The 26,202-nt window shown below is 43.4% G+C and overlaps 1 protein-coding gene across 2 annotated transcripts in view; it reads right to left on the bottom strand.

Moving 5' to 3' along the window:
* Nucleotides 1-26,202, bottom strand: part of RBMS3 (RNA binding motif single stranded interacting protein 3) — a 1,042,190-nt gene that overhangs the window by 209,434 nt on the left and 806,554 nt on the right. For both annotated transcript variants that reach the window (XM_073568606.1, XM_073568614.1), the window contains exon 6: nucleotides 14,884-14,963. In XM_073568606.1, coding sequence (XP_073424707.1) covers nucleotides 14,884-14,963 — 80 coding nt within the window. The remainder of the gene's footprint in view (nucleotides 1-14,883; nucleotides 14,964-26,202) is intronic.

Below are 26,202 nucleotides of genomic sequence, written 5' to 3'. Positions count from 1 at the left end.
GCTGTGTTGCAGATGATGTGTTTGGGCGACAGACACACCGCCGAGGTGCTGGCCGAGTACTTGAAGCGACAAACTGAGTCATGGCTGGGCAGTGTACATCTTGAGGCAGGCAAGGTAGTTAGTGATAACGGCCGTAATTTTGTGGCAGCCATAGCCCTTTCAAAACTCAGCCACATACCTTGCTTGGCTCACACCTTGAACCTGGTGGTGCAGTGCTTCCTCAAAAATTATCCGGAGTTAACAGCCCTGCTCCAGAAGGTGCGAAGACTGTGCGCGCACATCCGCCGGTCGCCTGTACACTCCGTTCGTATGCAGAAGCTGCAGCGATTGCTCCACCTTCCCAACCACCGCCTCATTATCGACATTGCAACAAGGTGGAACTCCACCCTGCACATGGTGGAGCGGCTGTGCGAGCAGAGGCAGGCCATAATGCATTTGTGGGAGGATACACGGCCAGGCACTTTGAGAGCAGACATGGAGTTGACAGGCGTGCAGTGGTCGAAGCTGAAAGACCTTTGTAAAGTCCTTCAGTGTTTTGAGGAATGCACACGGCTGGTAAGCGCAGACGATGCCATCCTAAGCATGAGCATCCCACTTATGCGTCTGCTCATGCAAACTTTGACGCACCTTAAGGAGCAGGCGTCTGCAGCCAATGTTGATGAGGAGGAAGAGGAGGAGGGAATCCTTGATGACATTCAGCCATTGTCTGCTCAGGGACCTCTCCTGGACGAGGTGGAGGAAGAAGAGGAGGAGGAGGAGGATGATGGGGATGATTACTTAGGGGAGGAGGATGCATCTCGTGGGGCAAGTGAAAATGTTGGCGTGGCAAGGTCTGGTACAGGGTTTGTGCGTGACTGGAGGGATGTGGATTTGCTAGAAAGTGCTCCTCCACCCAGCACTCGCAGTGCATCATTGACACCGGGAACATTGGCCCACATGTCAGATTATGCCTTGCGGATCCTAAAAAGGGACCCCCGCATTGCCAAAATGATGAACGATGACGACTACTGGTTGGCCAGCATCCTGGATCCACGCTATAAAGGCAAATTACAAAACATCATGCCACAGGAGAACCTTGACCTAATATTGGCTAATAAACAAAGCAACTCTGGTAAATCGGTTGCTTGAGGCATTCCCAGCACACAGCAGCGGTGATGGTTCTCACACGAGCCGTACGGGCCGGGGGCAGCTTGGCAGAGGTGTTCGTGGTGCACACAGCAGAAGTGGCGTTGGAGGCAGGGGTTTCATGACAATGTTGTGGACTGATTTTTCAAATACCGCTCACACAACTGGTAATACTGCATCGATGGAAAGTGACAGGAGACAGCAGTTGTCAACTATGGTTACAAACTACTTTTCCTCCCATATCGATGTTCTCCCACACAGGTCATTCCCCTTTGACTATTGGGCCGCTAAACTGGACACCTGGCCTGAATTGGCCCAATATGCCTTACAGGAGCTCGCTTGCCCAGCTGCAAGTGTGCTATCGGAAAGAGTCTTCAGTGCAGCTGGATCAATCCTGACAGAAAAAAGGACCCGTCTGTCAACCCAAAATGTGGATGATCTAACCTTCATTAAAATGAACCACGCATGGGTTTCCAAGGATTTTGTCCCACCTTCCCCTGATGACACATAAGGTGACAGAAAAATGGCTTGCTTTGGTCCACCTCTTCCTGGTACTTCACCTATTTCGCCTTCTGCATCAGTTGAATGTCCAACATCAACATATGCCACTTTCTAAAACTCCCTAACTGTGCTGCCTCCCCCCCCATGGCCGGCGTCACCACCTAGCTCATGACACCGTGCGAGTGCCGTTGCCCTGGACAGGTGGGTAGGCCGACTCTTGGGCGTGGGCACTGGCACAGGGTCCCTCATAGTGCAATCAAGTGTCTCTGACGGTGGTGGTGCACACCCGCCATCAGACACACCGCTGTACTATGAGGGGCCCAGTGCCAGTACCGACGCCCACGAGTGGGCCCCCTTGCTTGGCCAGGGCCCCAGCATTTGCAATCTTTACCTCTCCCTGCTCCTCCGCTGTGTAATCTGGGCCGTCAAATCCATACTGTGCCTGACACCGTCTGAGCCTGCCTCCTGATGTATAGACATATATTTTGAATGTGTACGCTATCCATACATGTTATCCGGGGATACGGTACCCTTTCTAACCTTTGTGCAATGACGTGCAATCCATACTGGGCCTAACACCGTCTGAGCCTGCCTCATGCTGTATAGACATATATTTTGAATGTGTACGCTATCCATACATGTTATCCGGGGATACGGTACCCCTTCTAACCTTTGTGCAATGACGTGCAATCCATACTGGGCCTAACACCGTCTGAGCCTGCCTCATGCTGTATAGACATATATTTTGAATGTGTACGCTATCCATACATGTTATCCGGGGATACGGTACCCCTTCTAACCTTTGTGCAATGACGTGCAATCCATACTGGGCCTAACACCATCTGAGCCTGCCTCATGCTGTATAGACATATATTTTGAATGTGTACGCTATCCATACATGTTATCCGGGGATACGGTAACCCTTCTAACCTTTGTGCAATGACGTGCAATCCATACTGGGCCTAACACCGTCTGAGCCTGCCTCATGCTGTATAGACATATATTTTGAATGTGTACGCTATCCATACATGTTATCCGGGGATACGGTACCCCTTCTAACCTTTGTGCAATGACGTGCAATCCATACTGGGCCTAACACCGTCTGAGCCTGCCTCATGCTGTATAGACATATATTTTGAATGTGTACGCTATCCATACATGTTATCCGGGGATACGGTACCCCTTCTAACCTTTGTGCAATGACGTGCAATCCATACTGGGCCTAACACCGTCTGAGCCTGCCTCATGCTGTATAGACATATATTTTGAATGTGTACGCTATCCATACATGTTATCCGGGGATACGGTACCCCTTCTAACCTTTGTGCAATGACGTGCAATCCATACTGGGCCTAACACCGTCTGAGCCTGCCTCATGCTGTATAGACATATATTTTGAATGTGTACGCTATCCATACATGTTATCCGGGGATACGGTACCTCTTCTAACCTTTGTGCAATGACGTGCAATCCATACTGGGCCTAACACCGTCTGAGCCTGCCTCATGCTGTATAGACATATATTTTGAATGTGTACGCTATCCATACATGTTATCCGGGGATACGGTACCCCTTCTAACCTTTGTGCAATGACGTGCAATCCATACTGGGCCTAACACCGTCTGAGCCTGCCTCATGCTGTATAGACATATATTTTGAATGTGTACGCTATCCATACATGTTATCCGGGGATACGGTAACCCTTCTAACCTTTGTGCAATGATGTGCAATCCATACTGGGCCTAACACCGTCTGAGCCTGCCTCATGCTGTATAGACATATATTTTGAATGTGTACGCTATCCATACATGTTATTCAGGGATACGGTACCCTTTCTAACCTTTGTGCAATGACGTGCAATCCATACTGGGCCTAACACCGTCTGAGCCTGCCTCATGCTGTATAGACATATATTTTGAATGTGTACGCTATCCATACATGTTATCCGGGGATACTGTACCCCTTCTAACCTTTGTGCAATGACGTGCAATCCATACTGGGCCTAACACCGTCTGAGCCTGCCTCATGCTGTATAGACATATATTTTGAATGTGTACGCTATCCATACATGTTATCCGGGGATACGGTACCCCTTCTAACCTTTGTTCAATGACGTGCAATCCATACTGGGCCTAACACCGTCTGAGCCTGCCTCATGCTGTATAGACATATATTTTGAATGTGTACGCTATCCATACATGTTATCCGGGGATACGGTACCCCTTCTAACCTTTGTGTAATGACGTGCAATCCATACTGGGCCTAACACCGTCTGAGCCTGCCTCATGCTGTATAGACATATATTTTGAATGTGTACGCTATCCATACATGTTATCCGGGGATACGGTACCCCTTCTAACCTTTGTGCAATGACGTGCAATCCATACTGGGCCTAACACCGTCTGAGCCTGCCTCATGCTGTATAGACATATATTTTGAATGTGTACGCTATCCATACATGTTATCCGGGGATACGGTACCCCTTCTAACCTTTGTGCAATGACGTGCAATCCATACTGGGCCTAACACCGTCTGAGCCTGCCTCATGCTGTATAGACATATATTTTGAATGTGTACGCTATCCATACATGTTATCCGGGGATACGGTACCCCTTCTAACCTTTGTGCAATGACGTGCAATCCATACTGGGCCTAACACCGTCTGAGCCTGCCTCATGCTGTATAGACATATATTTTGAATGTGTACGCTATCCATACATGTTATCCAGGGATACGGTACCCTTTCTAACCTTTGTGCAATCACGTGCAATCCATACTGGGCGTGAGAACGGCTGGCGAGCTGTTAAGCAAGCTACAGCACCTGTCCAGACAAGTACACGGATTCCCTAGCGAGGAGACTTATTTGATTGTTTTCTATGTTGGGACAGCAATTTTTGGGGAGCACTATACTCTGGAGAATGATAGATGGGGCCCACCATACACTGGAACATTCCAAAGGTGGACATCAGACACTGGAGCAGCATTTACAGGGCCCATTATACACTAGAGCAGTAGAAATGGGGCCCATTATGTTTGGAGCATTATTTGGGCCCATAAGACAGTGGAGCTTCATCCATGGGGACCAACATATACTGTAGCATTATGTGGAGCTCATCATATACTGTTTCAAACATTATATGGGACCAATGATTTTGTATGGAGAAATAGATGGGCCTCGTCATGAGATGTAAAAAATGAGGTATTTTTCATTGTACTATACCGCTATTTCTCTGCCGTATCGGAGCATGATGAGTTGTGGTATGTGTTAAAGGGGCGCTCTTTCGCCCAGGGCACATGAAAACCTGCAGCCAGCCCTCCCCCCCACAAATTTAGCCAAATAACCCCCATTTTTCAGTGCGTAACTTGTATTATGAAGTTAATTAAGGTTGACAAGCTTAAGTAAGAAGAATTGATGCTTTTGGCATTCAAATGGGCACTGTAGGTGTGTTTCCTGTCCTCCTCTCACTGCCGACTTTTATTCCCCATTGACTTACATTGGGTTTCGTGTTTCGGGACGACCCCGACTTTTCCCTATAATCGGACGATCTTGCTCGACCCGACTTTTGGAAAAGTCGGGTTTCACGAAACGAAACGCGACCCTAAAAAAGCAAAAGTCGCTCAACTCTATTCACAACTACAGTTGCATGTAAAAGTTTGGGCACCCTTGGTCAAAATTACTGTTATTGTTAACAATTAAGCAAGTTGAAGATGAAATGATCTTTAAAAGAGTTAAATTTAAAGGTGACACATTTCCTTTGTATTTTAGGCAAAACTAAAAAACATATTGTCATTTTTTATATTTTAAAAATTACAAAAAGGAAAATGGGCCAATGCAAAATTTTGAGGACCCTTAGAGATTTGTGTGCTCAGATAGCTTTGACCAGGATTTCAGACCTCAATTAAACTATTAGGGTTATGGATTGTTCACTGTCATTGTTAGGAAAGGCTAGGTGATGGAAATTTTCCAGCTTGATAAAAACCCAGCCTCCACTAACCTTATGCCAAAATACAGCAGACATGCATTCTTCTAAGCAGCTGCCTAGCACTCTGAAAATGAAAATGGTGGAAGTCCAAAAAGCAGGAGAATGCTATAAGAAGATAGCAAAGCATTTTCAAGTTGCCCTTTCCTCAGTTCGAAATGTAATTAAGAAATATCAGTTAACAGGAACATTGAAGGTCAAGATAATGTCTGGAAGACCAAGCAAAATTTCAATGAGAGCTGCTCATAGAGAGGTAAATCAGAACCCCCGCTTGAATATTAAAGGCCTTCAGAAAGATTTAGCAGGTTCTGGCGTTGTGGTACATTGTTCTACTGTTCAGAGACACATGCACAAATATGGCCTTCCTGGCAGAGTCATCAGAAGAGAACCTCTCCTGCATCCTCAACATAAAATTCAGCACCAGAAGTATGCAAAAGCACATCTAAACAAATATGAGGCATTTTGGAAACAAGTCCTGTGGACCGATTAGGTTAAAATGGAACTCTTTGGCAACAATGATCAAAGGTATGTGTGGAGAAAAAAGGGCATAGAATTTCAGGAAAAGAACATCTTGCCAACCATTAAGCATGGGGCTTAATCATAATCATGCTTTGGGATTGTCTTGCAAACAATGGCATGGGAAAAATTTCATGAGTAAGGGGAAGAATAGAATCATTGAAATTTCAGCAAATTGTTGATGCCAACATAACACAATTTGTAAAAAAGCTGAAGTTGAAAAGAGGATGACTTCTACAAATGGATAATGATCCTAAACACATGTCAAAATCCATAATAGACTTCCTCAAACTGAGCAAGCTGAAGGTTTTACAATGGTCCTTACAGTCTCCTTTTCTGAACATCATTGAAAATCTGTTGCTAGACTTCAAAATAGCAGTGCATGCAAGATGACCCAGTAATCTCACAGAACTGGAAGAATTTTACAAGGAAGAATGGATAAAATCCCTCAAACAAGAAATGAAAGACTCTTGGCTACAAAAAGCGTTTACAAGCTGTAAAACTTGCAAAGGGGGTGCTACTAAATACTAACCATGCAGGGTACCCAAACATTTGCATCTGCCCATTTTCCTTTTTTATAATTTTCAAAATGTAAAAGATGAAAAAATATATTTTTTTGACTAAAATACAAAATAAATGTGTCATATTTAACTTTATGCCTTTTAGAGATGATTTCATCTTCATCTTGCTCAACTGTTCCCAATAATAGTTATTTTGACCAGGGGTGGCCAAACATTTATATGCCACTGAGCATCCCATCTGAGATAATATCTACATCACATAGTATTCATAATCTCCCAGTTCAAGTATTAATCCAAATCCCTTCTCTTTCTATGTAATCACTGCAGGAATTTGTAAGTATTCATCAGACCTCTCTCATCAATGAAACACTCCCTATTAGAACTGGTGAAGTGTTATACGAGTCAGTTCCAAATGGACATGAATGAATGGGAAGAATTAAAATCTAGATACAGCTGGGAAATTCATGTGGTGAAGCTGTACTGGAAATACTAATGCAATGTTTTGTTCCTAAGAGGAAAATGAATACTCCTAAAAAAAAATCTAATCAGGAGACTCTTACTCCCATTAAAATCAAATATTCATAAATACTAATGATTTAGCAGAAAGAATTTTTAATGATTTTTATGCAACTTTCGATAGGAGCACTTAGCAGAAAATGACTGCATTCACCAATGCAAACTGGTATTCAGTCAGGGAATTGAATATACTGTATAAGCAAATAATCTCAAGAAGATAATTAAAAATCTGTTTTAAAAATGTTCAAAACATTTCTTCCCAAAATGAAATTAAACTTGCCTGGGATTGTTTTTATCCGCTAAGGTATACAAGTTTCTCACCTCATTTAATGTAGTCTATATTTTACCTAAATTCATTGATCTTCTCAACCAAGACAGCTTTCTTGTGTCAGTAATTAAAGACACGAGTTGGTAACCTAGAGAGCGACCTTCATGAATAAATACATTTGCTGTAAAGTGCTGTAGGATATATTTACTCTACAAATGTAGCATGCTCCAATTTAGCAACTGATGTAGACTGTCATTTCCACTATGTCGATCACAGCTGGTGGTGATACGCTAATGTACTGTATTACTGTCTGATGAGACAGTGTTGGACTATTGGCTTTCAATAGCAGGATTCCATTGACTGCGTACCAAAATATGAATGTGTAGGTAAGGACCATTGTATAGTACTCATAGTCTGAAACTAACACAAAGAAGCTGTAACTGAGATATATCTAGGTTCAGCTATTTTGAAGTTTTTCAGGACATAATTTTAAATGGATTTTAAAACAATGTTACTTGAGTTTTTATGAAAACAAAATCCAAATTAAGAATAGTTTTAATGGGGTTGTCCTGGGAACAAAGTACATTTTAATAAATTGATCTTGGAGCAATAATGATAAGTTTCACAATTGGATATGTTAAAAATTGTCACTGTCCCAAGATAATTTGCTAAATGTGCCCCTGTTATGTACTGTGCAATGGCTGTGCCTGACCATGCAGAAATATGGTCAAATAAAGCACAGTTCCTTTGCAGGGGAGGAAGCAAAAGAGAGAATACAGACAGGACACCATGATTATTTTTCTGACAAAACAAGTTTTTAAACAGATAGGAAATGTTTTCCTCACCAAAACCAGCACCTGCAATCCCATGCTGTCCTGTCTGTATACTCTCTTTTGCTTCCTCCCCTGACCAGAAGCTGTGGTATGATCAGACCATGTTCTTGCACATTTAGACACACATAAACTACGTCTGGCAGGGATCATAGGCAAACAGCTCAGTTATAGTTTGAGCAATCTCCAGAAAAGAGATGTTCTGGAGAAGATCTCACACCTCCCAGTCCCAGAGAAGACAGCCAAACTGTCAATCAAAGCACCAACAGCTCAGCACATCCCTCACAAGATTGGACAGCAGAGCTGTCAATCAAAACACTGACAACTCAGCATGACCCAGTTTCCATAAGACAGCAAAACAATCAATCACTGGGTGGAGGAATCATGACAACATCTATTTCAGTCAAGTTCTTTATGAGGAAGATACTTCAGGAGACGCTACATTCCTCTAAATTTACTACATCCATTGGGTCCCTTCTGCCATGGTTAATAGACATTTCCACACTCTTTCTCTGGATTCCAACAAAGCCAAATGATGCAATCCCTTTATATACCTGTACAAGTACATTTTTTCCTTTTTTCATCTGAGAAGGATGTTTCACGCATATCCAGTTTCAGCCTGATGAAGAGTACATTACCTGAAACTTTGATATACTTCACCTTTCAGTGTAATTTTTTTTTATATGAGAGAAGAAAAATAAAAAGCATTCAAATGAACATTCCTTTTTGTGCCTTTTCTTGGTGTTCTATTCCTTTATACTCTATTAACTTTAGTAAATGCCAGCATTTATTATTCTTTTTTTATCTAGATGTTTTTACCTAAGGGTACTGTTACAATTAGCAATGCACCAGCGATCCCGAAAACGACATGGATCGCTGGTGCATCGCTAAGTGGCCGCTAGTGAGCAGCCACACAGGCAGATCTCACCAGCGATAACCAGCGGGGGAGCCGGTCGGAGGCAAGTATCACGTGTAGCGATATCGCTAGCAATATCGCTGCTGCATCACAAAACCAGTGACATTACAGCAATATTGCTAGCGATATCGCTATGTGTAATGAGGGCTTTATTCATCACTGGAGACTTTTCAAAATGTTGCTATTATTCTTTCTGTTTGTAATTGTGCTCCAGTACCTTAGTGTAGAACAAAATTTGTCATGTTATTTTTTTTTTTTGCGCAGTTGAAGCTTAACATGCAGCATTTTAAGGCTCATTGAAAGTATCATGCTGCTTTTTACTCTAGAAAAGTCTAACAAAGTAAAAAATAAGAATCTTGGAATGTGTGATAATTCTTTAATCAATTTTGATTTATTTAGTGCAAAATCTGCTAGTGCGGAAAGAAAGATAAGACAAAATAATGACCACGAAAAAAACAAAATATGATTTGAAGGCTGAGACTTTTTCAAGATATTAGGTTAAGATATAGTTGAATATTGTCACGATGACCCATCCTGTGTGACGCGACCCGCAGGCCGGTAACTAAAGCAACAAGACGCGGCACATGATACTGTCCTGTGTGACACGGCCTGCAGGCTGGTAACTAAAACAAGACAAGGGGAAGGGAAAACAGATACAACGGTGGGCCCTGCGAAAGGGAAAGGGGACGTGGAGACCTCCTGCACTCCCCTGAGTCAGTGTCCTTAACGCTCCTAACGTTCCCTATGCCAGTTCCGCACCCGGCGCTGATCAGGATCCTGTCGCCCTAGCACACCCTACACCTATCCCTTGCTAGGGAGCTGGGTGGCGCAGGCACTGGCCCCACCGCTGTACTAATACACACTAAGGAAAAACACAAACAGGGAAACACCACTTAGCTTTACTCTGTTGCACTTGCTCCTGCAACAGAGTCCACCACCAGAATGCAGCTCTCCTCCTGATTTGCTGCCACCAAGCTCTGTCAGAGCTACAAGGAAATCCCCTATGACAAATTCCACACCAGGGCTAAGACAGTGCTGCAAGGAATGCTCTCCAGCTCCTTCCTCCACCAAGGATGGTTGAAATGAACACTATCACCAACACTGATTGCAACACCTGTGACTCATTTATAGCAGAGCCAGAGCAATCACACCTGTATTACAATCATGTGCACTTAACTAAAGAAACAAGAGTGCAATTACGCTCACCATCACCGGGGGCAAACTTAGAACAAACGACACCACAGTGCAATAATCCTAATGGCCACCGGGGGCAAAAACCAAACTTAAGCACAGCTTAAGAAAAAAAAGATTACCTGCGCTTTTTATTAGTCCTGATCCAGCATGGATCATGACAGTACCCTCCCCTTAATGAGGGACCTCTGGACCCTCAAGACCGCTCCTCATCAGGGAACCACCTACAGCGGGGACGCCCAGACCCAGAGTTCACCCCAGCAACTACCTGCACATCAGGTTGATGACAAACGAGCCCGCTGGTATTGGCAATGTATGTTCTGGAGGCACCACACATCTCTGAAGCGATGACCTGGGGAACGAGTAGTGTATGTGTATGTTTGGTATGAGCTGGTAACATTCCACAACACACTTCCACTGGATGTTTTTTGGTGGCCACCCATACACACTTGTTCACACACAGGTCCGGACCTGACCGTTTATTGCCACTAGTTCATTTGTCACAATTTGGAGAACTCTTTCTGGGATTGACAACAGAGGCATCCTCCTGTGTCACCACACTCACACCCCCGTACTTCACCAAGGAGTACACCACCCTCCAACCCCTTCCACCACGAGGTCTGCGTCTCCCAGGGTTGGCCAATGGCGATGGTTGAGACTTGCCCCTACTCTCCTGCAGCACAACTGCTGCTCTCACCGGAGAGGAAGGAGTCTGTTGAAGAGAGACGGCAGAGACAGTACTTCCTAGACAGCAGCCCTCACACGAGTGCCCCCAGCTGACCACTTCCCTTGCCCGCCAATCTATTACCGGGTTGTGTCTTTTCAGCCAAGGGAGGCCTAAAACGAAATGTACTGGCATTCCATCGAAGACATAGCATGACAAGGACTCCTCATGATGTCTTATACGCAGATGGATATTCTCTATGATTTGGGTCAAGCTCCCCTGGCTTAGTGGAATAGAGTTTATGGCCTGGACGCTAATAGGTTGGGCTAGTGTACTACACCTCAGACCATGAGTCAGGACAAAGCGAGCATCTACAAGTCTGGCTCCTGCTCCGCTGTCCACAAGCACCGGTATCACCTCCGGTACCCCGCCAGCAAAGACCTCTGCTGACATGGTACCTTGGGAGGGAAAAATGGAGGAAATGTATACTCGCTGGTCGCCTCCCTCCAAGCAACCAGGGGAATGCAGCTTCTCAGATGGCACAGATAATTTGGCACACAATGGGCAAGTCTTCAGGACATGACCAGCCTGCCCACAGTACAAACATGCCGACATCACTCCCCGAACCGTAGGCAGCTCCAAATACAAACTAGCTCATCCTACTTGCATGGGTTCGTCAGGAGACTTGGCATGAACTGGGCAGGCTCTCATAAAATGGCCAGGCTTCCCACAGGAAAAGCATACCCCCCACCATGACGAGCCGCAGACACCCCCTTTTTTGTATCCGCAACACCAGGCTGTCTGGGTTCCTCCATCCACACTAGTGGGTCCTCTTCCCTAGCTAGGGCATCAGGGGCACTTTTTGTATATGTCTTTCCCTAAGGCATCTATCCACCCGGATGGCAAGGGACATGGCGGCCTCCAGGGACCTGGGGGCGGCATACTGCACCAGAGTATCCTGCAACTTTGGGGACAAACCCTGCACAAATTGACTCCTAAGTGCAAGGTCATTCCACTGAGTGTTAGTGGCCCATCTCCTAAACTCTGAGCAGTACTCCTCAGCAACCCGGGCTCCCTGTTTACACCTACGGAGTCGAGATTCTGCCAGGGCGGTGCCATCAGGATCCCCATACACAAGCGCCAAAGCTGCAAAAAACTCTTCCACGGACACCAATGATGGAAAATCGTCCGGTAGGGAGAAGGCCCAGGATTGGGGATCCCCTTTAAGAAGGGACATAATGATTCCAACCCGTTGCTCTTCACTCCCTGATGAACGAGGGCGCAGCCTGAAATACAATTTACAGGCTTGTTGAAACACCAAGAATTGATCTCTCCCTCCAGAAAATTTGTCAGGGAGGGATATCTTGGGTTCTGGCTGAGCCTGTCTCTGAACCAAGCCCCTGAAGCCCACCTACTGCTGCAGTTGCTGCACCAACTCACCGCGCAGCCCCCTAATCTAATCAGTAAGGGTCTGCAGCATTTGGGCAAAGGTCTGAACTGGGTCCATGGCTCAGCAGAAAAAAAAAGTTATGGGTTGGTGATAATTTCACGATGACCCGTCTTGTGTGACGTGACCCTCAGGCCGGTAACTAAAACAACAAGATGCGGCACGTGATACTGTCCTGTGTGACACGGCCCGCAGACCGGTAACTAAAACAACAAGACAAGGTGAAGGGAAAACAGTTACAACGGTGGGCCCTGCGATAGGGAAAGGGGACATGGAGACCTCCTGCATTCCCTTGAGTCAGTGTCCCTAACGCTTCTAACGTTCCCTATGCCGGTTCCGCACCGGGCACTGATCAGGAACCTGTGTTGCCCTAGCACACCCTACACCTATCCCTTGCTAGCGAGCTGGGTGGCGCAGGCACTGGCCCAACCGCTGTACTAATACACACTAAGGAAAAACAAACAGGGAAGCACCACTTAGCTTTACTCTGTTGCACTTGCTCCTGGCAGCAGAGTCCACCACCAGAATGCAGCTCTCTTCCTGAATCGCTGCCACCAAGCTCTGTCAGAGCTACATGGAAATCCCCTATGACTTCTTCCACACCAGGGCTAAGACACTGCTGCAAGGAACGCTGTCCAGCTCCTTCCTCCACCAAGGATGATTGAAATGAACACTATCACCAATACTGATTGCAACACCTGTGACTCATTTATAGCAGAGCCAGAGCAATCACACCTGTATTATAATCATGTGCACTTAACTAAAGAAACAAGAGTGCAATGACGCTCACCACCACCGGGGCAAACTTAGAACAAACGACACCACAGTGCAACAATCCTAATGGCCACGGGGGGCAAAAACCAAACTTAAGCACAGCTTAAGAAAAAAAGTTACCTGTGCTTTTTATCAGTCCTGATCCAGCATGGATCATGGCAAATATATATAGTCTCCACTCATTTACATGAATTCTATGATAATCGATGACTTCTGAGGTAACTACTTACGCATGAAAGTATCAAAATGAAGGGGAAATAATTGAACAACCTGTTTTTTAAATCATGACACTGTCATCTGCAGTTTAAACACTGAATTTTTCTCCATGCTCAAAGCTGAACAACATTGGTATAAAAAGCACACACATTTCATGCAGGATGGTGTTGAAGGACAGGCTCCTCAGGGGTGGGTTTACAGCAGTCAAGTCACAAGCATCTTTTACTGCACATCCACAGATGGTAGTGTAATTGCAGTTACCCTAATTGACCACTACATTTTAAAGCAATCGGGTGCTAAGAAATCACATAAATGATCACATTTATTTTGAAAATATAGAGGAATAACGATTATGTACTAGGTGTATTAGGACCCATTTAGTTGAACCTACCTCTGGCATTAAATAACTGCAACTGACTAAATACAAGCCAATTTGTGTTAGATCACTGGCCTGTTAATAAAGGCCAATCAGTATTTTATATGCAGAGAACAATCATTTGTACTCACATAGAATAACATCGTAATCAGCCGCACAACCCTTCATTATGCAGGATGATGTGCTGTTGTTAACAACTATTTTGATGCAGGAATGAACAATCCAATTAATCAATAAGCGAGCATTTTTTTCATTCATCGGGTGATTGCCAGCATTTTTCCTCAAGCTGATAGTAGGTAAATGAGCGTTCTAATAAAAACCTGTTAATGATTATCTGCTCATCTAAATGGGAATATAGTCCTACTCTGTTATGTTTCAAAAATGAAAAATATATAACCTAACCAAGCATTTCTAGCAGTCATCGCATCTGCTATTGGGTCCGGTAGCTGAATGGTCAAACTTTCTATGCTAAAAGTGTTGAAACACCAGGGAGATTGTGTGCAAAGTAAAAATGGAGATTAACTGGAGGATGAAGACATGAACAGTAAAGGGGCAAGCTGATAATTAGAGCATCTTACATTTGTGACCAAGGTGGGGGGGTGTTTTCCAAATTTTGGCAAGGAGTCGCATAATTTCATTTACAGCTCATAATCAGCATAGTAATACAAATTACTTCAATATAATTCACTTTATTCATAAGTTGACAATAATATTAAAAAGGTTCCCTGTATCCGAAATTGGCAGATAATTTGCCTTGCATTGATTTTTTTTTAAAAATCCCTTTATCTCTGTTGCGACAGCATTCATAAAATGTTATAGAATAGGATCCTCACTTGTATAACAAAGACTTTTAGAGTCAGGTATCAAAATATAGAAGCATTAAATACAAAGATTTCCATAAAGATACTGTTACCCTCTGATCGAAAGGAAATCAGCCCACTGATCTCAGAAACATGACATTGGGCACAAATAGTAGTTATGTAAGTCGTAAGGCATTATCCTTACATGTACGGTATTTTTCTTTATCATGTTTCTCACCCACCTGGTACACCTGGTGGTGTTTTTAAATATTTTCCATTGAAATGTTGAATTACCACTTCACATTTTTCTGTAGATTCCATTCTGCAAAAGAAAATGAGTTTCTATAATAATACATTTCTCCCATAAATACATAGCGCTCATAGCTTCCTCTCATATCTAATAAAAAATCGTTATGCTGCTAAGTACAAACGCTGTTAAAGCCCTAACAGAAGCTTGAAGACGGGATGCCATTACAGTTTATAACAACGCAAATCAAAAGAAGATTGAACATACTTTACCATGAACATGCAGCTCTATTTCTACTTTTCACTTGTGTTGATCTGCAAGTAATGCACTGATATGTGTCCTCCACAAATGCGACTATTTTTCAATTTGACTTTGTAGAGAGTACACTAAGTGACTGTCTCAGGCTCGTCTTTGGAGACTATTGTCTCTAAAAGTCTAAGTGGAATGAAGATCTGCTTTCTGTAGCTGCAGGCGCTTGGTGTCAAACAGTGTTATGCTGCATCAAACAGTGGTGACAATTTCATTTTAATACACTGGGCACATTTTAACAAGCAAAGGCAGTCCCAGAAAATAATACAATATGGGAGCTGCCAAGAGTAAAAACCTCAATAAGTATTGTCTTTTGAAGGCAAGAATAAAGAAAATCAAGTGAGCCAAGAGTAGAAACTGTGCCGTCACTTGAGAAGCAATATTGGAAAGAAAATGTCCATTTAGTTCTTGGGTTTCACAATTGTGGTCACAGCACTCCATTATCAATTCATGTTTATGCACTCATTTACTCATTTTATCTGAAACTGCTAAGTTTTGCCCAACACAAAAATAAAAATCTGGTCATTTTTTAAATAATTCTGATTATCTAGCTATCTATCTCTCTAGCTATCTGTAAAAAGTTTTCATGCTGTAATAAAGCATACCTTGACAAAATTATTGTTGTAATTATTACATATTTTTTGAGTTTTTATTACATTTTCTCTTTCACTTTGTATCATAACTAACAGGTGTCCCGAACCTGAATCCATGTGTTGTCTTTCAATCCCTTCCCATCATAAGACATAATAGTATTTTCTATGTCTGATTCAGGTATTTGAAGTGGGCTATAAATCATAACTGGCAGATGCCAGTTGTGTTATCCAAAGGGGATCTGCCAATAACAGCAGTGACCAGAGCTAACTCCGATCACTGCTGTTCAATCATTTAGATGCCAATGTCCATGTAATTTCCTTTTTCCCTCCAAGTTCCATGTGGGGAGTGAGGCACAGGCTCAGGAGCTGAGCACTCTCCATACTAGGCAAGGGCAGACTATATTATACAGCCACCATCTCTGTGTATCAGCGACCAAAACTAATTCCAATTACTGCTGCTTAATGATTTAGATGCCATTGTCAATCACTGACGGTGGCATATAAATGGCATTTATCTCCCTGCAATGCGATCAGGGGCAGACAAAGGGGTCCAATAGCTAAGGTGGCCCATTCCCACCTGCAAAAATGAAATTATGCATTATTGGACTGTAAAGAGCCCATATAATGTTCTTGTGTCTTCTAGTAGATGCGATGGCTTAGCAGGGCAACTGAAGGCCCATAGGCCTGCCATCTTTGTCTTCCTATGAAGGTCAACCTGAGGCTGGAGAACATCAGAGGAGAACATCATTTTCATTATATACTGCAATGCTATAGTACTATAGTATATAGCATGAGTGAAGAAGCAATCGCTTTTCAAGTCCACTACAAAGACTAAAAATTAAAGTAAAAATAAAAAATTGTAAAAAGTAAAAGAATAGTTTGAAAAAAGAAAAGGTTTTCTTTCAAAAATAAATAACTAATTTTATGTTTTAAAAATAAACATATTTAATGTCTGTAAATGTTTAATTGAGACACCAGTCCTCAAAAAATGCAATAAAATATAAATCTAAAAATGATATTAGCAATACTAAAGCTTAGTGCGCAAAAGACAAGAAAAAAAAAAGCTCACACACAGATCTGTTGATGGAAAAATGAAAAAGCTACAGGTCTCAGAAAATGGCAACCCAAATATTTTTTTCCTACAAAGTTCAAAAATATTTGTAACCTCTAAAAAACCTACAACTCATGCCACAAAAAATCCTTAATATGGCTATGAAAATTTGTCAGGTATTGAAATTATTAAAATGGTATTCTCAACTTTGCAATTGATACCCTATCCATGAGTAGTAAATAATTTCCTGATTACTGGTGGTCGAACTGTTGAGACAAAATAGGTTGTCCTCCTTGGTCACCAATTGACTCTTAGTGGCTGGGACCTGACATTTAGCAACCGGATCACTCCGGTGTGCAGTTTCTTCTCTAGATAAGCAATTTCTTATGATCTCAGGACCTTGACGGCATAGATGGTCATTAAGTGGTCAAAATATTTGCACAAATTAAATTTTACCTGAAATTATTGTGTGGACAGACTAATGAAAGTTCAGACTGCTAAACACATATCGATGACATTGGAGAGACCAGATTTCTCCTTTTGTGGAGAAGTCCTAATTTGCACAATGTAAATTAGATATGAAAAGGGCATTTGTAATCATTTATTTAATTTTGTTCTATACTTCTGAATTTCACCTGTGCATTTTAATGAAAATACTTGCTCGTGAATATTAATTAGAGTCAGTCCTCAATGTCCAGCTTTTCCTACTTGCTGAACACTAACTACTCTGCCATGTGAACTCGTTAAGGTTAAGTGCACACGTGGATTTTCCTCCTGCGGATTTTTCCGCGCAGATTTGAAGAAATCCGCAGGTCAAACGACCTGCATTTTTCCTGTGGATTTCTTCCTGTTTTGTGCGGTTTTCATGCTGTTTTTGTGCGGTTTCCACTGCGGTTTCCCCCCTGCGGATTTGGAGAATGGAGCAGGTGGAAAACCGCACAAAAGAAGTGACATGCTGCATTTTTTGTACCGCTCAAAAACTGCGCGGAAAAAAATGCAGCGTCTGCACAGCGTTTTTTTAAATTGATTTACATTGTACTATAAATCATTTTGCGGATCCGCAGTGTTTCTGCGCAGTAAAATCCGCTGCGGATCTGCAGGAAAAATGCATTGTGTGCACATGGCCTTAATGTCATCTTTAGGCCATGGGCACACGATACATTTTTCCTGCGGATCCACAGCGGATTTTACCGCTCAGAAACGCTGCGGATCCGCAAAGTAATTTACAGTACAATGTAAATCAATTTAAAAAAAAATGCTGTGCAGATGCTGTGGTTTTTTCCGCGTGGCTTTTGTGCGGTACAAAAAATGCAGCATGTCACTTCTTTTGTGCGGTTTTCCACCTGCTCCATTCTCCAAATCCACAGGGGGAAAACCGCAGTGGAAAACCGCACAAAAACCGCAAGAAAACTGCGCAAAAACAGGAAGAAATCCACAGGAAAAATGCAGGTCATTTGACCTGCGGATTTCTTCAAATCTGCGTGGAAATATCCGCAAGAGGAAAATCCACGTGTGCACTTAGCCTTATTTCAATGATTTATTTAAAGGTCTTAACATAAATCCTGCTTTTTGTATATATCAGATCAGACAAATGTAATTGTGCACTAAAAAGCTCTTTGAATATTTCTCTTGCATTTTTTTCTTACACAAAACCAACTCTAACATGAATTGTGCCTTTTTGAGCACAGCAAGGCACAAATTAATCAGACTATTAGGAGTTTAAATGTGTGCCTTTGTGCTAAAGATGCTACAAAATTACAAGTGTTTGTAGGTTGGATACCATACTGTAAGATATTCATCAGGATTTTGACCCCTTCAGGTCCTAAGATCTATACAGTAGGTAAGTCATATGTCGTGTATCCCCTAAAGCCCTGCTATGTGAAGCACAAGCAATCAGATGATCGCCGCTTCAAGTCTCTTAAAGGAGACTATTGAAGTAATTTAAAAAGAGAAAAAATGTTTTTAAAAATATAAAAAAATTCATATTACCCCCTTTTTATGATTTTGCCCCATTCAAAATAAAACAATAGAAAAAAATTGAAAACAGACATATTTAGCATCACTGCATTCAGAAACACCTGATATGTCAAAATATAAACATAATTAATCTGATCGGTAAACAGCATAATGAGAAAAAAATGAAAATGCCAGAATTACAGTTTTTTTGGTCACAACAACATTGCAATAAAATGCAATAACACATGATCAAAGCATCATATTTACCCAAAAATAGTATCAATAAAAAATGTCAGCTCGGCACACAAAAAATAAGCCCTCACCGAGCCCTAGATCCTGAAAAATGTAGATGCTACAGGTCTTGGAAAATGGCACCTTTTTTTTTTTACAAACTTACGATTTTTTTTTCACCACATAAATAAATAGCCTATACATGTTTGGTATCTGTGAGCTCGTAATGACTTGGAAGAATAATAATTGCAGATCAGTTTTAGCATTGAATGAACATTGTGAAAAAAAATAAAAAACAATTGTGAAATCAAAAGTACAACTTGTCTCGCAAAAAGCAAGCCCTCACAAGGCCATATTGACAGAAAAATAAAAAAGTTATGGCTTTGGGAAGAAGAGAGTGATAAAAAATGAAAATGGAAAATCCCAAGGTCAAGAAGGGGTTAAGATGAGCCAAATATCATTTTTGTTGTAATAAGAAACTGTCTTCCGGGGAATTTAAGAACATTTTTTTGCAAGATATTTGAAATAGTGTTAATAAAATAAATCCAAACTTTCTGATACTGCTAAATAATAAACGACTTAGAAATATCTTACAGTCGTATGCTTCAAAGAATTGACAAACCCTTTTTCTTTGTTTTCAATCTGTTTCATTGAGAAGAAAAATATTTTCAGGATGCGCACATATGGATTGATTTAGGGTTAAAGGCTAGGCTGACTGCATCTCAAACTTTCTAAAGTCCATTGTGTGTTCAAAGTCAAAGAAGATCTTATAAATTATTTATTCATTTAATTGCATGTATTTGGAGCTAACAATATTTTTTTGGAATACATTTTAATTCAAAAACAGTTTCATAGCTTGCACGTACTATACTACCAAGCTCACCTGCAGCCTTTGCCTCTTCTCTACTGAATGATCTTCTAAGCTGATTAATAACTCAATCAAAGCTCAAAGTCCAATTATTTGACTACTACTGTATAAAAATCTAACAAAAACTGAACTACAAAAGAACAAGCAAACATGTTTAGGAAATAAGTCATATGGAATGGAGAAGAAATGGAACCTTAGGGCTCATACTCATCTGCGTGAAAAACAAAATAGTGAAATCAGACAAAAAATTGAATTGCACTGCGACATGATATTCAATGATTCCCTGCTCACCTGTAATTTTTTTTCTCACCTCAGATCTGACTGTAAAAAACATTGCAGCCTGCTGCGATTGGCTGCTTATATCGGACGAGACTCGGCAGTGAAAGATGCGAGTAAAAAACGCGCATTGTCCGATTTGAACGCTCGCATCTCCTAGAAAACCCAACATTTCATCAGTCGAGTTCAATAAATTCACATTGAAAAACATAGAAAACATTGATAGAAAGATGCCAGTGACATATATACTGTAATTAGTGCAGTGCGTGTGTAGTTTATGGTCATATATTTAGCTAATAATTCAATAACTTAAGAAAACATTAGAGTGAGGTTCCCCAAAATTTTAACAACCAGCTGAGGAAAAGTCGACAGCTTGGGGTGCTGATGTTTATAGCCTGGGAAGGGGTAATAAATATGGTGCTAACCAGGCTATTATTATGAGCTCACAGCTGTATACTTAGCCTTACTGATTATTAAAATGAAGCACTCCCACAAAAAAATGACGTGGGGCCCCCATAACAAGCAAAGGCTATTCAGACAGCTGCAGGTTGATATTAATAGGCTAGGAAAGGGCTATGGATATTGACCACCTCCCAAACTAACATTATTAGCTCTCAGCCACCCCAGAAATGATGCAACAATAAGATGCGCCAATTCTGGCACTTAGCTTCCACTCTTCCCACTTTCTCTAGTGCTGTGGCAAGTGGCATAATAGTTGTTGGGTTGACATCAGCTTTGCATTGGCACCTAACATCAAGTCTATGGGTTAGTAATGGACAGGCTTTTTAAAGACACCCTTGTTACTAAACCCCTGGTAAAATTGTAAAAAAACCACACTGCTTGAATAAAGTCCTTTATTAGAAATTAACACTTCTCACCTTTTACCCATTTATCTAAAATAATTAAAACAAAGAAGTAAATTTATGCTCCCCTGTCTGACAAGAAGAAAATCCATTGGTTCCCATGTTCCCTGTAAAAGACGAAAAAATAAAACGGCATATTCCTCACCTGTCCGATGAGAAGATAATTTGTTCCATGACGAGTTTGGCTTGTCTACATCTAGATGCCATGCTGAATGTTGGCATGATGCGAGCATTCAGTCTGGTATTCAGCACTGCGTGAAAGCACAGCATCAGTATCTTGTCGTGATGTGAATAAGGTTAGTGAGTGAAATCCATAATCGATGAACTCCATTCACCTCAATGATGTTCTCATGCCGCAAGCGGTTATGTCAGTGAGGTGAGAGCTCGCAAAGCTGCCAATATTCAGCATGGCATTTAGATGGAGCAGAGCTAGACTTGTTGCAGGACAAATGGATTATCTTCTCATCGGACAGGTGAGGAATATGGTATTTTATTATTTTTTCTTTTACAGGGGACTTGGGCATTGATGGATTATCTTCTCGTCACACCTGCTAGTTTAACTTTCCTTTTGTATCTTTTAAATAAATGGATAAAAGAGGGTGGTTTTTATTTGAAATAAAGGACTTTATTCAGGCTTTGTTATAGTGCTTTTGAAAAAAGCAGTATGTTGTAATCCAAACGCTGCTAACTTGTTATAGTGGTTTGAAAAAACCACTATATTGTAATCCGAACGCTGCTAACTTCTTCTTCTTCTTCTTCTTATTTTCCAGTTGATTTCCGCAATTAATGCGGCCCGAACCGCTACACGCACAGACTCCGTTGAGGTGTCGTTTCGAAGCCAGCGTCCATGAGAGGTGTGCTAAGTATTTTTCGTGTCGATCGGATTTGTAGTTTTTGCGCAATTTGCGTTTGAAATTTTTTTTTCCCGTCATTGGAATGCACTGTCTCCAATGCTTTTCAATGGGAAATGGCAAAACGTGCCCTGAGGCGATTGAAATGGCAGTTGAGCTCATTGATATGCGCAGGCACACCCAGTTACTATGCCAACTCCTACGAACGTCACATGACGCCCCGAGGACAGAGCTTCTGCCACATAATATCAGCTCTTAAAGCGAAACCCACAGCACAAATGCAAATCTAGCCTCATCACATGACGCATGCCCCTGAGAGAGAATGTGCGCCAAAGTGGATTTAGAAGCCCAGTGAGCCACCCTGGCTCTTAAAGGGCCGACGTGCCAAAGTGATTCTTAAAGGGCCGGCGCACCGAAATGAGGCTTAAAGGGCCGGCGCGCCAAATCGAAAGCTGAGTGACCCCAGGCTCCAAATCGGAGGCTGAGCCACCCCGGCCTCCAAATTGGAGGCTGAGCCACCCTGGCCTCCAAATCGGACCCAGTGTGGCCCCGCTAAAAAAATCAGACCCAGAGTGGCACAGCCCACCAAATTGGATCCTGAGGGGCCCCGCCCACCAAATCAGACTCCGAGTGGCCCCGCCCACCAAATCGGACCCTGAAGGGCCCCATCCACCAAATCAGACTCTGAGGAGCCCCGCCCACCAAATCGGACCCTGAGGAGCCCCGCCCACCAAATCGGACCCAGAGTGACCCCGCCCACCAAATCGGACCCAGAGTGGCCCCGCCCACCAAATCGGACCCAGAGGGGCCCCACCCACCAAATCGGACCCAGAGTGACCCCGCCCACCAAATCGGACCCTGAAGGGCCCCACCCACCAAATCGGACCCAGAGGGGCCCCGCCCACCAAATCGGACCATGAGGGGTACCGCCCACTAAATCGGACCCAGAGTGTCCCCGCCCACCAAAATGGACCCAGGGGGCTCCACCGACAAAATCAGACCCTAAGGGGCCCCACCCACAAAATCGGACCCTGAGTGGGCCCGGCCACAAAATCGGACCCTGAAGGGCCCCACCAGCAAATTGGACCCTGAGGGGTCCCACCCACAAAATCGGACCCTGAGGGGCCCCACCCGCAAAATCGGACCCTGAGGGGCCCCGGCCACAAAATCGGACCCTGAGGGGCCCCACCCACAAAATCGGACCATAAGGGGCCCCACCCACAAAATCGGATCCTGAGGGGCCCCACCCACCAAATCAGACCCTGAGGCCAAAGTGGCCCCTGAGAGGCACCCACACTTAAAACGGATCCTGAGTTGAAAGTCTTGCAGGGGCAGAAGGCAAGTCTCTCTTAAAGGGGCAGCCCGGGCACCATTTCAAACCACTATCTGTACTTCCTTCAGGAAATACACATCTAGTTCTTATTATTATTCAGTTGATTTCCGCAATTAATGCAGCCCGAACCGCTACATGCACAGACTCCGTTGAGGTGTCGTTTCAAAGCCAGCATCTATGAGTGGTGTGCTAAGTATTTTTCGGGTCGATCGGATTTGTAGTTTTTGCGCAATTTGCATTTGAAAATTTTTTTTCCCGTCATTGGAATGCACTGTCTCAATGCATTTCAATGGGAAAATGTTGCCACAGAGAAAACATGCCCTGAGGCGATTCAAATGGCAGTTAAGCTCATTGATATGCGCAGGCAGACCCAGTTACTATGCCAACGCCTACGAACTTCACATGACCACAGCAGGACACAGTTTCTGCCAGATAATTTCAGCTTTTAAAGCGAAACCCACAGCACGAATGCAAATCTAGCTTTATCACATGACGCATGCCCCTGAGAGAGAATGTGCGCCAAAGTGGATTTAGAAGCCCAGTGAGCCAAACTGGCTCTTAAAGGGCCGATGCGCCAAAGTGATTCTAAAAGGGCCGGCGCACCGAAATGAGTCTTAAAGGGCCGGCGTGCCAAATCGGAGGCAGATTGACCCAGGCCTCCAAATCGGAGGCTAAGCCACCGAGGCCTCCAAATCGGAGGCTGATCGACCCTGGCCCATAAATCGGAGGCTGAGCCACCCTTGCCTCCAAATCGGACCCAGAGTGTCCCCACCCACCAAATCGGACCCAGAGTGGCCCGCCGACCAAATCGGACCCTGAGGGGCCCCGCCCACCAAATCGGCCCCTGAGGAGCCCCGCCCACCAAATCGATCCCAGAGTGGCCCCGCCCACAAATCGGATCCTGAAGGCCCCGCCCACCAAATCGGACCCTGAGGGGCCCCGCCCACCAAATCGGACCCAGAGGGGCCCCACCCACCAAATCGGACCCAGAGTGGCCCAGCCCACCAAATCGGACCCTGAGGGGCCCACCCACCAAATCGGTCCCAGAGTGGCCCCGCCCACCAAATCGGACCCTGAGGGGCCTCGCCCACCAGATCAGACCCTGAGGGGCCCCGGCCACCAAATCAGACCCTGAGGGGCCCCGGCCACAAAATCAGACTCTGAGGGGTCCCAGCCACAAAACCGGACCCTGATGGGCCCCACCCACCAAATTAGACCCTGAGGGACTCCACCCACCAAATCAGACCCTGAGGGACCCCGCCCACCAAATCAGACCCTTATGGGCCCAGCCCACCAAATCAGACCCTGAGGGGCCCCACCCACCAAATGAGACCCTGAGGGGCCCCATAGGCCAAAGTGACCCCTGAGAGGCACCCACAGTTAAAACGGATTCTGAGTTGAAAGTCTTGCAGGGGCAACAGGCAAGTCTCTCTTAAAGGGGCAGCCGAGGCACCATTTCAAAGCACTATCTTTACTTCCTTCAGGAAATACACATTTAGTTATTTTTATAATTTTACTATGGGGTTAGTAATAGGGCATCTTATAGATGCCTGTCCATTAATAACACCTGGGCTTGATGTTAACTGCCAATACAAAGCTGACACCAACTCCAAAACAATTACCTCACTTGTCACCATACTAGGGCAAGTAAGAAGAGTGAAGGCTAAGCACCAAAATTGACACATCTTATGGATGCACTATTTGTGGGGTGCCTCAGAGCTGATGTTTTTAGTCTAGGAGGGAGCCAATATCAATTGCCCCTTCCTAGTCTATTAGCATCAGCCCACAATTATCTGCCTAGTCTTTGCTGGTTATTAATTTTAGGGGCCTACATCATTTTTTGGGGATCTCCCAATTTATTAGCCAGTAAAGTCTAAGTATACAGCTGTGATCTGACATTAATAGCCTGGAAAGCTCCATGTTTATTATTCCCTTACTAGGCTATAAAGATCTGCCCCCCAGCTGTCAGCTTACCTTCAGCTGGTTATAAAAATTTTGGGAGACTCCACGCCATTTTTTCAATTAATTTATTTATTATTTAAATACATGTACTACATGAACAGTAAGCTGCACACGCAAAGCAATGATTTCATATCTCAACCTATCTATTTATCTATGTATAAAAGAATATTTTGATAGAAAACTATGTCTAAATGACAAAGAGTTACTCTATGCAAAAGCTAATGTTAAAATCGAATTGCAAATGGATGTCAGATGCTACAGTTGTGGCCAAAAGTATTGACACCCCTGCAGTTCTGTCAGATAATACTCAGTTTCTTCCTGAAAATGATTGCAAACACAAATTCTTTGGTATTATTATCTTCATTTAATTTGTCTTAAATGAAAAACACAAAAAGAATTGTCCTAAAGCCGAATTGGATATAATTCCACACCAAACATAAAAAAGAGGGTGGACAAAAGTATTGGCACTGTTCGAAAAATCATGTGATGCTTCTCTAATTGGTGTAATTAACAGCACCTGTAACTTACCTGTGGCACCTAACAGGTGTTGGCAATAACTAAATCACACTTGCAGCCAGTTGACATGGATTAAAGTTGACTCAACCTCTGTCCTGTGTCCTTGTGTGTACCACATTGAGCATGGAGAAAAGAAAGAAGACCAAAGAACTCTCTGAGTGTCATGATCCAGGATGGGGTTTCGCTTTGGCCCATCCTGGTCAGACAGGGGGTTAATTGTTTCTGCCTCTCTCTGGCAGAGGGCGGCTATTTAATGCTCACTGGACCTGGGTCCGGTGTCAGTTATACTTCTGCCCTCGGCTGAGTTAAGTGACCTCTTGTATACGTGTGCCTTGTGCCTGATAACTTGTTGCTTGTTTGGTTGTGATCTGGTTCTGTCCCTGTTACGAGTTCTGCCTCACCCTTTTGTACCGCACCATCCTCTCGTGTATGACCCTCTGCTTGTGACTCGACTGCTCTCTGCTCGTCCCTTTTGTACTGCACCGCCCTTTTGTGTATGACCTTT

Source organism: Dendrobates tinctorius, unplaced genomic scaffold (genome assembly GCF_039654945.1).
Source record: "Dendrobates tinctorius isolate UK_male_01 unplaced genomic scaffold, ASM3965494v1 ptg000005l, whole genome shotgun sequence".
Lineage (NCBI taxonomy): Eukaryota > Metazoa > Chordata > Amphibia > Anura > Dendrobatidae > Dendrobates > Dendrobates tinctorius.
The sequence above is the reverse complement of the archived record's forward strand: the minus strand, read 5'-3'. Positions and strand labels throughout refer to the sequence as shown.